Raw genomic sequence first — 19,570 nt, forward strand, 5'->3', positions numbered from 1 at the left:
CATTCCACCTAAGTTTTCAAATTAATGATCATATAGTTGTTCATAGTATTCATTTGTTAGCCTTCAAATGTAAGTCTGCAGTGATATTCCTTCTTTAATTCCTGATATTGGTAATTTGTCTTTTTGTTTTCTTCAACAGTCTGGTTAGAGATTTAGTACTTTTTTTTTTTTTTCAAAGAACCAACTTTGTTTCATTAGTTTTTTTTTTTTTCTAATTTATTTTCACTTAAATTGATTTTTGTTATCTATATCAATTCTTTCTTTCTGCTTGTTTCGGTTTTAGTTTGTTTTTCTTTGGCTAGCTTGCTGAGATGGAAGCCCTCATCATTGATCTAAGACATTTATTCTTTCCTAATATAAGCATTAAAAGCTATTGATTTTCCTCTAAGCATTGCTTTAGCTGCATCCCACAATTTTGAGCATGTTGTATTTTAATGTACATTCTACACTAAATATTCCCTATTTCCTTTGGGACTTCCTTGTTCAGCCATGAGTTACTTCAAAGAATGCTGATTTCCAAATAGATTTTATAAATATCATTTTACCTTTAAATAATTACATATGCCTCTTTATCCTTCCCCAATTATCTTTTGTTAGTCATAAAATGTATTACATCTACATACACTGAAAAGCCTACCAAATATGTTTCTTTTCAATAGTCATATATATATTTTAAAAATTAAAATTAAAATACCTTTGATTTTTATCTAAATATCTACCACTTACACAGTTTTTCCTTTATTCCTGAATTTCCAACTTTCCCTCTGATATTGTTTCTATTCAACCTGAACATTTTCCTTTAGATTTCTTTTAAAAAAGGTCAGCTAATAATAAATTCTGTTAACTTTCCTTCATCTGAGAATGTCTATTTTACCTCCCTTTTAAAAGACTATTTACATTGACAGTTCTTTTCTCTCCTACCCCACCCCATCTTAAAGACTTTCTTCTGCTGTCTTCTGGCCTCCGTGGTTTCTAATGTAAAACCACTAATCATTTGAATAATTACTCCTCCTGTAAGTAACGTCTCATTTTAGTCTAGCTGCTTCTAAGATATTTTCATTACTGGTTTCTTAGTTGTTTATGAAGTGTTTAAGAGTGCATTTCTCTGAGTGCTCTGTTTGGGGTTCACTGGACCTCTTGAATCTACAGATTTGTTTCTCACTGAATTTGGGAAGCTTTCGGCCATTATTTCTTTAAATGTTTTTCTGCACCATCTCTTTGTCCTCTCCTGGGACGCCAACATGTATTAGACTTTACAACACTGTCCACCAAGTCCCTGAGACTATTCATCTTTTTCAATGTTTTGTTTTTCTTTTCCTGCACACTGGATAATTTATAATCCATCTTCAGGTCACCTCTATTTTGCCATTGAGCCAATTTAACAGATTTTTAATTTCAGATATATTTTTCAGTTCTATACATTTGGTTCTTTATTTTTAATTTTCTATTTGACTAAGAACTTCCATCTTTCTGTTCATTTGAAATTTGTTTACCTAATGGAGCATAATCAAAATAGCTGTTGTCTTTAATAATTTCAATATCTGAGTCATCTCAGGGTTGACGTTAATTGCTTTTCCTTTGACAAATGGTCACATTTTTCTGGTTATTTTGTGTCAAGTAAATATGTATTGTATCCTGGCCATTTAATTTTTTAATTATACTTTAAGTTCTGGGTAGTGCAGGTTTGTTACATAGGTATACACATGCCATAGTGGTGGTTTGCTGCATCCATCGCCCTGTCATCTACATTACATATTTCTCCTGATTTATTTATTCATCCCCCAAACCCCCCAACCCCTGCTATTCCTCCTCTACCCACCCCCAGGCCCCAGTGTGTGATGTTTCCCTCCCTGGGTCCGTGTGTTCTCATTGTTGAAAACCCACTTAGGAGTGAGAACGTGCAATGTTTGGTTTCCTGTTCTTGTGTCAGTTTGCTGAGAATTATGGTTTCCAGTTTCATCCAGGTCCCTGCAAAGGACATGAACTCATCCCTTTTTATGGCTGCATAGTATTCCGTGGTGTATATATGTGCCACCTTTTCTTGATCCAGTCTATCACTGATGGGCATTTGGGCACCAGAGTCCTAGCTATTGCAAACAGCATCACAGTAAACATATGCGTACATGTGTCTTTATAGTAGAATGATTTATAATCCTTTGGGCATATACCCGGTAATGGAATTGCTGGGTCAAATGGTATTTCTATTTCTAGATTCTTAAGGAATCACCACACTATCTTCCACAATGGTTGAACTAATTTGCACTCCCACCAACAGTGTAAAAGCATTCCTATTTATCCACATCTCTCCAGCATCTGTTGCCTCTGATTTTTTAATGATCGCCATTCTAACTGGTGTGAGGTGCTGTCTCAATGTAGTTTTGATTGGCATTTCTCCAATGACCAGTGATAATGAGCTTTTTTTCAAGTTTGCTGCCTGCATAAATGTCTTCTTTTGAAAAGTGTCTGTTCGTATCCTTCACCCACTTTTTGATGGGGTTGTTTTTTTCTTGTAAATTTGTTTAAGTTCTCCATAGATTCTGGATATTAGCCCTTTGTCAGATGGGTAGATTGCAAAATTTTTTCCTATTCTGTTGGTTTCTTGTTCACTCTATTGATAGCATCTTTGGCTGTGCAGAAACTTTTAAGTTTAAGTAGATTCCATTTGTCTATTTTGGCTTTTGTTGCCAATGCTTTTGGTGTTTCAGCCATGAAGTCTTCACCTATGCTATATAGCCTCAATGATTCCAACGGCAGTTCAGTTTTCAGTGCCTTTTCTATAGCATCTAGGTCTGTCCCACAGAAGTACAGCTCAGGAGTGAACTCACATTTGTGTAGTTCATATACAGAATTAATGAATCCCTTCTCTAGGTCGCCCCTCTCCTGGATTCCCCTACACTCTCAGGCTAGCTGGGACCCCTCTGCCCAGTTCTGACCAAAAACAAACAGGGTTTCTCCTTGTCTATTGCCTGCCTGCACTACCACCACCACAGAGCTCTGAACCTGGAACAAACCTGTAAGAAAAAAGGAGACTCAAGAAAAGGATTTCTTCACCCTCCCTGCCCGATCACATTCTTCAAAATCACAGGGGCCCATTTTCCTGATTCTTGTTACCCAAAAGATGAGGTTTCTACTGGAGATTTTGACTATTGCGCCACCACTGACCCACCACTCTAGCTGGGGCCTGCCTTTGAGGCAAAGTTGCGAAATAAAAGAAACAACAAAAAGGGAAAACTCACACCTGGTAGGTCACTCTGCCAGGGTTTCACTTCATTCCATAATCTGCCTGCTTTCATTTACTTTTCAGAGGCCTCAGGTAATTATTGTTTGTATTTTATCTAGAGGGTTCAGCTGTAATCAATACAAGAGATAGGCTGTAGTAGACTTACTCCATCTTGGCCTGAACCTGCAGCTCCATCAGTAAGTTATTCTTCATAAGCCTCTTCAATGGAATTCATGATTATCTTTCCATAGTTAACATCTCATAAACAAGAAGCCAAAAAGTCAAGGTTTGCAGGGGAAAAAAATTAAGAGTTGACAGGCCGAAAATATGCACATCAATTATATTCTTAAATGTAATAAGATAATAAAAATGTATAAAACACAAAAGACAGGAATAACCTATAATAAAACTAATTTTCTTTTTTTTTTTTTGAGCTGGAATTCAATAGTGTGGTCTCAGCTCACTGCAACCTCCACCTCCAGGTTCAAGTGATTCTCCTGTCTCAGCCTCCTAAGTAGCTGGGATTACAGGTAAAAGCCGCCATGCCTGGCTAATTTTTGGTATTTTTAGCAGAGATGGGGTTTCACCATGTTCTCCAGGCTCGCCTTGAATTCCTGAGCTCAGGCAATCCACCCATCTTGGCCTCCCAAACTGCTAGGATTACAGGTGTAAGCCACTACACCCAGCCATAAAACTAACTTTCAATAGTTAGGAAGAGCTGAATATTCCACACAGTAATTACAGATTTTTTATGAAGTTAGAAATGAACTGTACAAAATATTTTCTTTTATCAGAAAATATTTTTGGTTTTTTTCTCCACAGCTTCAGAACCTTTGTGATAAGCTCCCAGGTATCACTTGCGGCACATGACTTCCCAGCTTGTTATCTGTATGAACTGAGCTCAACCCCTGTTAGTCACTGAAGGCCTTACATTATTTACATATCGTCATATCCCTCGCAGGGCCAAACACAGTACTTTACACGAGGTTTAAGATCAGTAGATGACTGGTGCATAAGTCACTCTGCAGAGCGCTGGTGACAAGTGGTTGTCTTTTCCCAGACCCTCTGCTCCCTGTTCCTCTTCCTCACCTAAACATTAATAGAAGCAAATTCAACGATCTTGTAAATCCCTCTCGAATACAAATATATATGAAGCTAAATTTGTAGACTTTTCAGAAGTGTCAGCCACGTGGCGACAGGCAACATATTTGACAAAATCTTTTCATCACAGTAATATTACCCAGTCAGGATGGAGAGGCAGCAGTTTCAGCAGAAACCATGTGGCTGAACAAGGTGTCTATGGGAGCCACAACCAGACCTCAGGAGCATCAGCAATGCCAACAGACCTCTAGGAAGGCCAATCAGCCAGGTGGGACCACCAGGCATTAATCAAGCTGAGACAGACACCCAACATACACCAGCCCCATGCTCCAACAGCAAATGCCAACAGAATGCCAAGAACAGTTATATTTCAGGGGCACAAGGGGGCTGGCTACCCATCCACTCGCAAGACCCATGAGGATGGGAAAATGCCTACTTTGACAGGAGAGCCTCTCCCTGTCCTCCTCTGCCAAGGTCAAGGTGCCGAGGCCACTCGTCATGTACCCGCAGAGGCGACCTTGAGAAACAGGGAGACATACAAATACTGGCCTCTTTTACTAAAGAACACTAAAAAGTAAAATAGAGAGACGTTTTAAATTCCTGTATTAGAATAATTTACTAAATGATGCTTCTTCCCCACTCCCCTTTTTCTGGCCATTCAGCAGGATGGAGGTTCATATAGACAAACATGACATCACTTAGAGAAAAACAAAGAAGCTACATTTTCTTTCCATATTTGAGTGTAATATGAGTTACATTTTAGCAGTCCTGTCTTAATCACAGCATAAATGTTAACTGTTGTGTAAGTGGTAGGATACAGTTTTATGCATTCAAGCTTCATAGAGTTTGTCTATTCAAAGCCCTACCCACTTGTACCCCTAGCAAGCTGGGAGCTGCTATAACCACAGCTGAATTAAAATTGTCAAGCTCCCTCACAGCCTAAAGGCCCAAACAAGGTAGTGTTAGAAGCATCTTACTAGTCCCAAAAGAATTATTAGGCTGCCTTTTCCTACACTGTTATTTCATCATTCCTCACTGATTCTTCCCTGACTCTCTGCTTAAAATAAAACAGTTAGAAACAGTACATTCTGGGTAACTTGATTTGGCTCTCCGTTGGAAGGAGATACCATGACTGTTCTTTTTTCCCCAGAGATAGTACCCTTGACAACCGATTCAGTCACTTTTTTTTCCCTAATTATCTATTCAGTTTAGGTATAAAAGTTATTTTGTATAAAATAGAAATTCTGTTTTTTCAAAGAAGCTTAGAAACCTTGTAGCAGCTCCATTTCCCCCCTCCTTTAAAGATTCTTTTTTAAATGAGAAAAATCTCCATTCCTTTCTTATTTTTAGAAATGCATTTGTATAGAATAAAATTGTTTTTACATAGAGACATTAAATGGTTTCCTTGTATTATTTTGAAGACACTTAGAAGATAGCAAATTAGAGGGGCCTAATGTAGATAGGCTCACACAGGTAGATATCAGCAGCCTTTAAATATCAAAAAAGTTATTAAAAAGCACACAAAATTGGGTTTTCAGCACATGAATGGACACAGTAAGAATCAAGAGGGCACTTGAATAAAACAAAAACGAAGCAACATAGAACTAAGAATGACATGGAAGCATGGAATTGTTTTTAACACAAAATGCAAGAGCACTAAGTTACTGAAAGCAGTATCAACATGGAGACAGCAGGGAAGTTTTGTGGTCAAGGCAGGACTTGGGCATCCCCCTGAGGGACGGATAGAATTTGCCTACAAAAGGCTGGGAGTGGTGGCTCACACCTGTAATCCCAGCACTTTGGGAGTCCGAGGCAGGATCACTTGAGGTCAGGAGTGTGAGACCAGCCTGGCCAACATGGTAAAACCCTATCTCTAGTAAAAATACAAAAAAAAAAAAAAAAAAGCTGGGCGTGATGGCATAGGTCTGCACTCCGAGCTGCTTGGGAAGCTGAGACAGGAGAATCGCTTGAACTAAGGAGGTTTTGATTGCAGTAAGCTGAGATTGTGCCACTGCACTCCAGCCTGAGTGACAGAGAAAGACTCTGTCTCAAAAAAACAAAAAGAGTTTGACTGGGAAAAGGCAAGAAGAGCAGAGGAAAGAGCAAGAGTATCACACTGGCATGAGGAAGTAAAGAGGTGTGGGCTAGGGGTGAAAAGAATAGGATAGGATCATGCATGTGCAACCATAGGAAGTATTGTGACAATGCAGCTGAATGAGTACAATATCCATGGACATCTTTCTCTGATCATAGTTTATTCCAAGTCTAGATAAGCCAAAGCTTAGCACTCCAAAATTAGGCCAAAAGCATTCTACCATAACATAAACGTTGGCTTGTAACTCTAGTATAGGAAAAAAAGGTATATACTGTCTCTCTCTAGAAGAGAACTGCAATGGTTCAACAATTTTATCTTTATATATTTATTACTTTAGAACAGACAGGCCCATAGGTCCCCAATGACAATTTTTTTGCAGGAGTCAGTCACTGTTCCCAAATGCACACATTCACATCAACAGAAAAAACTTGCTGATAAACATGGCATGCTATAGCAATTCTCAAGTCCAGAGCCTAAGATTTGTGTTTATAGTGATCAGTGTGACAAAAGGCTGCAAGTAATCTGGAGTTAATATTAGGATGCAAATTTTAAAACTTTTCATTTTTAGAAATTATAATAGACTCTGGGTTTCTCTACAACAAGGTCATTTCACTGGCATTCCAATTTGCTTTCTGAGTCGGGGAGAAGGAAGTGGAGTTAAATCACGAGGACAGCTTGCAAGTTTATTTCCACAACCCTTATGTCCCTGTGAATCTGGGCATGCCCATGGGGTTATGCACACCTCCATCTTGTGTGCAGGACAGGAAAGGTTGAGGGGAGCTGCTGGAGAACACCAGTCCCAAACAGTCACAGCCAGCCACAGCCATGTCTGGTTTCAAAACATGCCACTCCTTTTTAGGAAGCTTGTTAAAGTTTATTGAACTGCTCCTTGACTTTTCTCAGGATACTTCTGACCTATATTAAGAGCATATCACAATAAAGGACATTTCCTACAGTCAGACTAATTGAATGATATCTGAATCCTGCTTTACCATTGCAAGGCCCTTTATAGACAGTGGTGACGGGAAATCCATAATCATTTCACCAGAGCTTGGTCTGGCACTTTTATAGAGTCTGTTTATAATTTTATAGAAAGGGGTCCTAGAATGATCCCCATAACTTCTGGGGAAGGACACATGATATCAGGTGTTAAAAGCACAGTTGTTAGAGCCAGACACACACAGATTCAAACACCAAAACTCCACTAAACCTTTGTGTGACCTTGGACAGGTTACCCAATCTCTGTACCTAATTTCCTCACTTATTTAATAGAGATAATAATGGTACCTGTCTTATTCTTCTGAAAGTAAAATAATGAATATAAAGCATGTAGCACAGTGCCTGACATAAAATACATTCTCTACAATCAACCTTTCTATTAGCATGGTCTCATTATTATTCTGAAGCTTATTTATTCTCATAAAAACAGTCCATATTAACTACTCAGCATTGTCATTTAATAGATTTTATTAATTTTTTTCTCTTATATTACTTTTTTTTATTTTTCTGGGTATAAATAGTAGGTATATATATTTATGGGATATATGAGATGTTTCGATATAGGCATACAGTGTGAAATAAGCACCTCATGCAGAATGGGGTACCTATCTTCTCAAACATTTATCCTTTGAGTTACGAAAAAATCCAACTGCACTCTTTAAGCTATTTAAAAATGTACAATTAGGTTATTATTGACCACAGTCACCATGCTGTGCTATCAAAGAGTAGGTCTTATTCCTTCTTTTTAACTATTTTTTGGTACCCATTAACCATCCCCACTTCCTCACTAACCCCCAATTACCCTTCCTAGACTCTGGTAACCATCCTTCTACTGTGTTCATGAGTTCAATTGTTTTCATTTTAAACCCCACAAATAAGAACATGCAATGCTTGTCTTTCTGTGCTTGGCTTATATCATTCAACATAATGCCCTCCAGTTCCATCCATGTTGCTGCAAATGACTGGCTCTCATTCTTTTTTAAGGGTGAATAGTACTCCACTGTGTATATGTACATTTTCTTTATTCATTCATCTATTGATGGACACTGAGGTTGCTTCCAAATCTTAGTTATTGTTGACAGTGATGTAATAAATATGGAAGTGCAGGTATCTTTTTGATATATAACCTTTCTTTCAGGAATATACCCAGCAGTGGGACTGTTGGATATTGTGGTAGTTCAATTTTTACTTTTCTGAGAAACTTCAAACTGTTCTCCATAGTGGTTGTACTAATTTACATTCCCACCAACAGTGACCAAGGGTTCCCTTTTCTCCACATCCTCCTCAGCATTTGTTATTACTGTCTTTTGAACATAAGACACTGTCTTTTGAATATACGCCATTTTAACTGGGGTGAAATGATATCTCACTGTAGTTTTGATTTGCATCTCTCTGATGATCAGTGGTGTTAAGCACCTTTTCATAAACCTGTCATTTGTATGCCCTTTTTTGAGAAATGTCTATTCAGATCTTTTGCCCATTTTTAAATCAGATCATTAGATTTTTTCCTATAGAGTTGAGTTCCTTATATATTATGGCTATTAATCCCTTGCCAGATGGATAACTTGCAAATATTTTCTCCCATTCTGTGGGTTGTCTCTTCACACTGTTCACTGTATCCTTGCTGTGCAGGAAGAGTTTTAACTTGATGTGATCTCATTTGTCCATTTTTGCATTGGTTGCCTGTGCTTGCTGAGTGTTGCTCAAGAAATTTTTACCCAGATCAATTTTCTGAAAATTTCCTCCAATCTAGTAGTTCCATAGTTTGAGCTCTAAAAGTCTTTAATCTATTTTGATTAGTTTTTTATATATGGCAAGAGATAGGAGTCAAGTTTCATTCTTCTGCATATGGATAGCCAGTTTTCCCAGCACCATTTACTAAGGAGACTGTTTTCCCCAGTGTATGTCTTGGCACCTTGTTGAAAATGAGTTCACTGTAGGTGTGTGGGTTTGTTTCTTGGTTCTCCATTCTGTTCCATTGGTCTATGTGTTTGTTTTCATATAATTACCATGCTGTTTTGGTTACTATAGCTCTGTAGCATAATTTGAAGTCAGGTAAAGTGATTCCTCCAGTTTTGTTGTTTTTGCTTAGGGCAGCCTTGGCTAGTCCAGGTCTTTTGTGGTTTCTCATAAACTTTAAGATTTTTTTTTTCTATTTCTGGAAAGAATGCCATTGGTATTTTGATTGGGATTGCACTGAATCTGTAGATTGCTTTGGATAGTATGGACATTTTAACAATATTGATTACTCTAATCCATGAACATGAAATATTTTTACAATTTATATCAGTGTTTTAAAATTTTCATTATAGAAATCTTTTACTTCTTTGGTTAGTTCCTAGGTATTTAATTTTATTTGTGACAATTGTAAATGCTGGTGTAAATGGTGGGGTGAGGTAGTGTCAGTGATTCAGGACTGTTTTTTCCATCTCTTCAGTGCTCCTTTCAGCAATATGGAACTAAAACCAGGTATTATGCATGCTCACCACATTTTTTTTTTTTTTTTTGAGATGGAGTCTTGCTCTGTCGCCCAGGCTGGAATGCAGTGGCACAATCTCAGCTTACTTCAACCTCCGCCTCCTGAGTTAAAGCAATTCTCCTGCCTCAGCCTTTTGAGTAGCTGGGATTACAGGTGTGTGCCACCATGTCCAGCTAATTTTTGTATTTTTAGTAGAGATGGGGTTTCACCATGTTGGTCAGGCTGGTCTCAAATTCCTTATATTGTGATCCACCCGCCTTGGCCTCCCAAAGTGCTGGGATTACAGGCATAAACCACAGCAAATTTTTGGTTCTTGTGAGAGTGTCTTTTTCGGTGTAGACAGTTGTTAAATTAGTGTCCTTGCCTGGGGGACAATTGGCGGAGCCTTCTATTCTCTCATCTTGCTCCGCCTCCTTCTCAACAATCGTCATTTTTTAACTAGTAAGAGTTACCCTTGTTATGTTTGTACAGGTATTTCTCTCTGAACCTACTTTCTTATCTATGACATAAACACCTTACTGTTGGGTCTACTAATATCCCAGAACTGAAAGAGTCAACAATATGGGAAGGTATTCTGGAAACAGAAGTGCTCTGTATATGTAAAAATTTTTAACTGAAATTTGAATCCATAACTCATAACTGATAATTCTAAAATAAGCTATCACCTTGGATAAACAAAGGCATGTCAGAATGCCTTTGTTTATCCAAGGTGATAGCTTATTTTAGAACTATGAATTCTTTTATCAAGTCCTGTTCCCAAGCCTTCCCTAATTAATTTTAATTCATTTCAATCATATAGTGATTCAGTATCTTCATGTGATAATGATTCACGTGTTTTAATTTGCCAAATGTTGCTTCTAGATTATTTTCAGAAACATTCTGTTGAGCTCTTTCTTAGGAAAGTCACGACTTGGATAGCAAAGAGGATGGAGTTATTATTTTATTTCAACTTAAGCCCAATCATATGTTTTATCCTAATTTAGATCACCTACCGCTATAACGATGATAATTTAAAAGCTGCATGGTACAGCTGGTGAGGCATGGACTTCTGGGATTTGAATACCAGCTATTTATTAGCTGGATTTAATTTTCCACAATTTATCTTTCAAAATGTGCATCTGAAAAATTGGGACAGTAACTCCCTCTTAAATGAGATAGTGATCTTAAAGAGCAGAATATAGTCTCTGGACATGATAAATGTTGTCTGTGTAAGAATACAATGGCACAAGAGAGCATCTACTTACAGTTCACAGATGCCAGCTCTAGAAGGAATGAGAGGCACAAGTTGCAATAAAAGCTTGACACCATTTTGCCATTCTTCTTCTCGTTCAAATTCACAGTACAAGTAGCTACATTCATCAGAGGAAAACTGGTAGAAAACATAAGTATCTTGAAAGTATAGATGTTGGTCCACTGTTTGAAACAAAAAAAATGTACAGATCAGTTTTTTAAAGGATATTACTGAGAGAGTAATAATTCAAATGATAAACTGAAAGCCCTAACAATTATTAGGGAGAAATCAGGGTTAAGATTATAATTATACATTCTAAGCTCATTTATGTTTATAATCCCATAGAATTGGAAAGGACTTACTGGCTAGTCTATTTTTACTACTCGAAGCTTTGGCCAGCATATTCACATGTACATATTTTTCCTGCTTCAGAGACAGGTGCAGATAAAATCAATAGTAATTCAGGGAGGATGGGGAGAAATCTTTTTTAGTGTCCCAAAGCAAATTAGTACATTTAATTACTTTAGTGATACACACATACAACACAATGGCAAGTTTTAGATCAATGGTTCTCAACCAAGGGTGACTGTACCTCCCCCAGGGGATGTGTGGTAATGTCTAGACATTTTTGTTTGTCACATTCGCTGGGCAGGGTGCTACTGGTATTGGAGGGAATAAAGGGATGCTGCTAAAAATCCTATAATGCACAGGACAGCCCTTCACCACAAAGAATTATCTAACCCAAATGTCAATACTGCCAAGGTGGGGAAACCCTGTTTTAAAGGAATCAAGAGCTAGAGATTTTTCAAAAAAGCATTAGTACAAAACGTTTTGCTAACCAAAACCCTGTAACTATCAAGTATGCTAATAATGCCTCCATTCCTCAAAGGCAGTTAACCAATTTTATAAACAAGAGTATTAGGTGCTGGGTATTATTGACTATGTAAGAAGATTACACCCACGTCCCTATCTGTACCATTCTTTCACAACAGGACCACGGGTATGCCCTTGATATTTATTACCAATAGGAAAAAAGGGCTTTTCAGTGCCCAACTAGAAGCTGAGAGACTGATCTAAATAAAGAATACAGATTGCTCAGTTTCTAATCCTTCAATTCTCTGGGCTCAACTAAGAAAAGAGATATCTGTCACCCATTTTAGTTCCCATTTAACATCTATTTTCTGTTCCATTTAAACAGCTAATTTTCATAGGTCATATCTCTACGTGTTCTTGATTACTTAGCCAATTTAAATGGCATACATACACATCCCACTCATAAAATCAGTTTCTGATGATTATCTTAAGTGCAACAAGATAAATCACACACTTAGCACTTAGAGTAACTAAAGATGTCACTGATTTTGAAAAAGTGTGTAAGCAGCATATTGATTTCAGAAGAAAGGAGGTAGAGGAAGGACTCTTACAGGTATTATTAGTCTATGAATCAGCAAGTACCTAATAATTTTTACAAGAAGTGTAACAGAAATAAGTGAATCAAAAGATGACCTGTCACTTAGAAAATAAGAGAGCTTACAAACACTTATCTTCAAAAATATTTCCATCCAGACTGTAACATCCTCTAGAAAATTAAGTATATTTCCATCTGATAGCTTAATAAAATAATGACGCTGTGCTTTCAAGACATAATACTAACCTGATAACATAATTCCCATATCCAGTAGGAGCTGCCAGACTCCTATGGCCATAGATCTGCACTGGACAAAAGGACAGTGTTCTAGAAGCCAGTCTACCAGTTCTGACCCAACGCAGCTCCTCCTGAACAAAAGCAAAGCCATTCAGAGTAAGATATTGCTGACACTCACTTGCCAATAAATAAATAAAAAAGATAAATAATATCTTTCATGTGCTTGCTTTTTTTAAACAAGCAACCCAAGAATAAATGGCATATACCTCTTATTCATCTTTCAGATTAAAGCTCAAATACCACTTCCTTAGTCAAATTCTCCTCTATTTCTTCATCAAATTGCCAAACATTTAGTAAGTATACTTCTTTACAAATGAACAGTATCTGCTTCTCCCACTAGCGAATAATTTTCAGGAGAGCAGGAACTTTATATTAAACTCACTATTAAATCCGAACAATTAGAACAGTCCACGATACATAGTAAGTTCGCAAAATATATTTGCTTGAAAAATGAAGGAATAAATTTAGCAGCCTTTTATATAAAGATAATGCTTTTACCTTGATAAACTACACACCTCAAGTTGGTGGTGATAAACTTTGGTTCAACCTTTTACAGATTTTTATCTATTCCCTTTGAGAACAAAATAATTCCAAGGTTAGACAAAATTGGGACCATGGTCAGTGGTATAGAGTTTTGTTTGCTACTCTTCAAACAATGATTGAACACTAAAATTTACTCAAATAACAATAAATTTGATTGTTTACCTTTTTAATATAATCAATATAACTAGCTAAGTAGCCTAGGTCACCTAACTGTAAACCCATGTGTGTTGGATTCCACTAACCATGCACCAAAAATTATTTTTTGTAATCTGCCTTAAAACATACAACTATATTTTTTTAAAAAGTCATAACCTGGGTATCACAGGTAGTATCATCATGCCTATTTTTCAAATATGTATGAGCCTCATGGGAAAAAAAATTCTGAAATTTTTTGTCATTTGCAGAAATTTCATCAAATTTCACCCTCCTTTATGAGAAAAGATCATGAAAAAATATTTTTTTGAGACACGGTCTTGCTCTGTTGCCCAGGGTCAAGCTCTGCACGCTAGACGAGCGATCCTCTCACCAAAGCCTCCTGAGTAGCTGGGAATACAGGTACTCTCCACTGGCTAATTGTTGTTTTACGTAGAGGCTGGGTTTTGCCATGTTGCCTAGGATGGTCTCAAATTCCTGAACTCAAGTGATCCACCCGTCTCAGCCGCCCAAACTGCTGGGATTACAGGTGTGAGCCATGCACCTGGCCAAAATGTTTTTTAAAAATAATGTATCATATAATAACTATCTTCATATGCAGTACTGAAGGACCAAGAGATGCCAACATGTATTTGTATTCCTAAAGTAGAAAAATATTGCCTATTTTGCTGTCTCTTTTGATTACATAGTTACAAATACCCTAGAATCACTCCATAACCAACAATATGAACTGCCCTGGGTGCTACATTTTCTGGGGTGAAGAAAAATAAAGTAGTAAACTTTTCTGTTGAGATATTTGATCAAATATCCTAACTTTTCATCAAAAGCTAGAATATATTTGGTAAAGTATCACTATTTGAAAGACACTCTAAGGCAATTAGGCCAATTCTAGACATGTTCAGATACATGTTAGCATAAGACCTCATAAAGATTAACAGTGAAATATATGGATGTTTTTTGAGAGAAAAATGAGAAAACAGATGGTAACAAAACAGGCGATTATACCAAACAGTCAAGATTAACTTCTAATTCCATAGGATACCTTTCATGTTAAAGGTTCAAAGAGTTAATTAACTAATTAATTCCTCAACACCTCTGCCAATTAGCCAGCATCTCAGGGCTTTGAAAGCACTTTTATCTCATGGATTAACCACTGTATCACCTTAATTCATACTCTCAAAACAATGCAGCTCTTAAGCCTGCTCTGAGTGTCTGACATTACCTGGACTATGAAAGCACACAATAAAACATTTATTAAACAAACGAAACTGTCAAACTCTAAAGGTGGCCAAATGGACATAGCTGCTTGTTTGTTCACAGGTGATAAGGACGAAGCTTCTTAGAACAGGGCTTCTCAAAACTCTGCTTAGGAGTCACCTGGGTGGTTTTGTTAAAGTATAGATTCTGATACAGTAAGACTGGGTGGCACCTATGATTCCACATTCCTTTTTTTTTTGAGACCGAGTTTCACTCTTGTCGTCCAGGCCTGAGTGCAACGGCGTGATCTCGGCTCAGTGCAAACGCTGCTTCCAGAGTTCAGGTGATTCTCTTGACTCAGCCTCCCAGTACCTGGGATTACAGGCACTTGCCACCATGCTCAGCTAATTTTTGTATTTTTAGTAGAGCCAGGGTTTCACCATGTTGGCCAGGCTGGTCTCAAACTCCTAACCTCAGGTGATCGACCCGCCTTGGCCTCCCAAAGTGCTGGGATTACAGGCGTGAGCCACTACATCCGGCCAGATTCTGCATTCCTAACAGGCTCTCAGGTGATGCTGGTGACAACAAAGCCCCCATCTCCCAGCTTCCCCTTCTCATTGGGAAGGGCTCACTCTGTTTTGGGGAGGCAAGGCTCTGACTCAATATGCTACAACACAGTATTGTCATGACAATATTAATTAAAAACTGAGCCCCACTCTCACAGCAGGCTACTGTTTCTGTTGCACATGATCCCTTTCTATTCCCCCCACTGACTTTATCAAGTTATGATTTAAATCACATATAAGGATCCACCTACCCCAGGGCAAACATTAGGGGTAACCCCAGGGCAAACATTAGGGGTAAGAGTAAACACTATCATTAACATCACCAAAGCATACAAAATGAGGCGGCATTGCCTCTGCATTTAACGCCTTGTAATTGCCTACAACAATCTGGTCAAAATACCTAAATCTACAGGATTTAGGGGAAAGCAGTGAGAAAGAAAACAGAGATGGTGGGAACAGAGCAATCTAAACACAGACAGCAGTTCCTACCCGCAGTGTATTTTCAGTCTTGTACTCAATCTAGAAACTGCTCCAAATACATGCAGATCTAACTCCAGTTTCAATATTAGGTAGGAACATTGTGATAAGGGAGTGATTCGCTCGAAACCCATATGACTGCTTAACAAAACAGGAATTTACCCAATCTCTGGAGCTGAACATTTGATTTATCTTAGCCTCTTCCTGTCTCTAGTTAGATTTTTAGCAATTAATTCAGAGTAATGCAGATACGAATCTTAAATATAAATCAGGTGATGGTATTTAGTGACTTATTGTGCAAAAGAAACAGAGTCTCAGAAACCAGTGTGATTCTTCCTACAGTACAAAGTGAATAAAAAACACTTCAAAGTTTTGAAATTGAGTTCTCATGTGGTATATGGGGAATACTTTACTTCAATTTACTACCAGACAAATGAAAATGATTCATCCCTAGACAATCACAAGAGCACTTCATGTTTAAACCCAGAATATTAACCAGTCCTTAGATTATAAAAGAATGCTGGTTCTGGCTGGATCACAGGAAAACACATGCTCTCACCCTATTCTCTTCCCATCAAATCCTAAATCTGTTCTAATTTGGATAGATGGCTCTTTTTCCATGAACCTGATTAATGTGCATCTCCCAATCCTTTTTCAATCTCTATCTATGGAGAAACAATAAAGGGAAAAAAATGAGAATAATGATTGATCTTACACATGGCCTGATGTAAATAAATGAATCCTGTGAGCTTGCTTATGGCTATACTCAAAGACTTAAAACTAAAAATTTAGTTTTTTAAAAAAGGAGAAGTCAGATGTTTCTAGAGGTGATGCCATCATCTATTTTTTTCATTGCATTTTAGGTTCTGGGGTACATGTGAAGAACATGCAAGATTGTTGCATAGGTACACACATGGCAGTGTGATTTGCTGCCTTCCTCCCCATCACCTACATCTGGCATTTCTCCCCATGCTCTCTCCCCAACTCCCCACGCCCTGCTGTTCCTCCCTGTTTCCCCTGAACAGACCCCAGCATGTGATGCTCCCTTCCCTGTGTCCATGTGTTCTCACTGTTCAACACCCACCTATGAGTGAGAACATGTGGCATTTGATTTTCTGTTCTTGTGTCAGTTTGCTGAGAATGATGGTTTCCAGGTTCATCCATGTCCCTACAAAGGACACAAACTCATCGTTTTTGATGGCTGCATAATATTCCATGGTGTATATGTGCCACATTTTCCCTGTCCAGTCTATCATCAATGGGCATTTGGGTTGGTTCCAGGTCTTTGCTGTTGTAAACAGTGCTGCAATGAACATTTGTGTGCATGTGTCCTTATAGCAGAAAGATTTATAATCCTTTGGCTATATACCCAGTAATGGGATTGCCGAGTCAAATGGAATTTCTATTAAAGTGAGTTTCTATGTGAAGTCGTCCAACCAACACAGCCCTTTTACTCCCTGTCCTGTTTGGTCTGGGCTCTAACCTTGTGTTCTCAGACCTTGGGCTATGAACCCTTAATGGGAGGAAAAGGGTGGATCTGGGAGCTTTTTAGAAAGCTCCACAAGTCCACACATACAAAAGCGTTGTTTGTAAACAGAATAGGCATGTCTAGCCTGTGGCATAGTTTTCAAAACCTATGTAAATGCTAATGTCATTGATTAAATATGCTTAAAGTGTTAATTCACTGTGGTTTCTCCCTATACTCCATACTTCGGTCTTTGCTCAATTCATGACTCAGAAGAATATAGATTCTGTGAAGTCTGTGATGTTAAAAAGTGGTTGCAGGAAATGGTTACTGACTGAAAAGAGGCATAAAGAAACTTTCTGAGGTGCGAAAATTCATTACATCTGAATAGTGACTAAATGGATAATGATTACACAGATGTGTAATAAATAAAAGTTCAAGTTGTACACTTAAGATTTGTGCATTTTACTATACAAAATTATGCCTCAGTACAAAGGAGGCTGTCTTATTCCAATAGTCTGGGAATTACTATCCCAAAAACCCAAGCCATGATAAAATTTTTTCCATCTGCAGCAAACAGAAAAAAACAGGAATATTATAATGAATTTATCATAAAGCTAAGTTTATTTAACATTAAGGAATATCCTTTATTCTGAGAACTTCCTACTTTTTTAGTGTCATGAATTCTGAGTATTCTTCCTACTCTTGATGGGTATTACAGGTCATTTCTTTGAAATAAAATAGTGATAAATGGTAGTGGCTTTTCTTTTTGTTTTCTTTCATAGTTTTGGCATCATTTGGCGTGGCTTAATGTCTTGATCTGGCAAAACAAAAGGCTAATAAATTACTTTTGGTTTTTTTCTTTAAACAGTTCCATAAAATGAAAACATGCGCGTTAAGTTTTCAAAGTGACCATGCCTTGGTCCAGCTGTACTTTAAAACTGGCCATTTACCCACCTGTTTACTCTCATACCTCTGTCAAGGTGGACACCTGCCATCTCTTTCAGAACCTCAATAAGGTCCCTGAAGAGCGGACCTATATTTATTAAAGTCCCTAATGTAGCACCATTCCCTCACCTCCTGCAATATATCACATCTCAGAGAAAGCAGAGCAGAGACTGTATTAGGAGCTCATCCACACTTGGGGCTGGAAATTCCGTACCCTAATCTCAGAACAGGAATCTAACTGTAAACAAATGCATGACTAAGTTTAATTAAAAGTCACCACCAGTTTCTTCAATAAAACAAACAAACTCTCCTACTACTAATATTGTCCACCTCTCTTTGATCAAAGTTACAGTGTTAACACAGGTTTTTGTTTTTTTTTTTCTCACAGAGAATTTCTGACAAGGTGTTAGAAAACTGTGCTACCTGTAAAACCCCTTGAGGTTCACTCTGTCCTTTATCAGGTCAGCTGCTTGAACGATAATAATATTCCTCAATGCTCTTCCTGCACAAGAAGAATTCTCTCCATAAATCTAAATGGAAAAGACAAACAGTCACTGTAAATAGAAAACAATAATGTGACAATTTGTGACCTACCAAAACCGTACTAATATATAAAATCATAGCCAAGTTTGCAAGGCTGAGACATATTTTAGCCAAGATAGCTATAAAGCCTATAACTATATTATTTTATTTTAGCTGCTGGTCCACTTGCAGTATTAAGCTATAACTACTCTCCAGATGCTAACCTGCTTTATTTAACTACAATTATAAATAATTTTCTTTTATACAAAATTTTCAGTGTAAAACATCCACTGTTTTTAAATACAATATTTATACCAATACAGCAAATTGAAGGATTTATATTGTGTATTAAGTCTGCATATTGAGAATGCAAACATACACAGGTCTTGGAAGATGGAAAAATAATTTTCTTCCCTATCTAGTGAACATCTCGAACCATGACACAATTTGACAGCAGGCTGCTTTACTCTTCAGCTTCATTCACCTGCGGAGTTCATAGCCAATTCCAAGCATCCGGTTTCATCTACTTCATGATTCCATCTATCAGATAAAAATTTCATTTAATTTCTTCTTTTAATCTTCTAATTCCCCCATATGAGTCTCCGATTCTTGGAGGATGAAGAAGGGTAGTTCTTAGATCTAGAGGGAGCTAGGTCCTACTTTATAATACTACCTTCTTCTCTATAACTAGCACCTTTCTCCAAAGCACAATGCTGTTTCACAAGCAAAGGGGGCTAAATGAAAATTAGCTGTCTTCTTAAGGTTAATGAAAATTAATATATATCAGGGGTACATGCCTACATTGTTTTACTTTTTTCTTGGTAAACTTTTTATGTACCTACTATATATATATATATATATATATATAT

At 37.5% G+C, this 19,570-nt stretch overlaps 1 protein-coding gene across 2 annotated transcripts in view; it reads right to left on the reverse strand.

Annotated features, from left to right (window-relative positions):
- The window catches only part of RAPGEF5 (Rap guanine nucleotide exchange factor 5), a 249,618-nt gene that overhangs the window by 188,915 nt on the left and 41,133 nt on the right, over window positions 1–19,570 (reverse strand). For both annotated transcript variants that reach the window (XM_017526967.2, XM_017526966.2), the window contains exons 3-5: window positions 18,603–18,709; window positions 12,780–12,901; window positions 11,139–11,307 (exon numbers count right to left, since the gene is read on the reverse strand). In XM_017526967.2, coding sequence (XP_017382456.1) covers window positions 11,139–11,307; window positions 12,780–12,901; window positions 18,603–18,709 — 398 coding nt within the window. The remainder of the gene's footprint in view (window positions 1–11,138; window positions 11,308–12,779; window positions 12,902–18,602; window positions 18,710–19,570) is intronic.

The sequence above is a fragment of the Cebus imitator genome, unplaced genomic scaffold (assembly GCF_001604975.1).
Source record: "Cebus imitator isolate Cc_AM_T3 unplaced genomic scaffold, Cebus_imitator-1.0 Scaffold45, whole genome shotgun sequence".
In the NCBI taxonomy this organism is placed as follows: Eukaryota; Metazoa; Chordata; class Mammalia; order Primates; family Cebidae; genus Cebus; species Cebus imitator.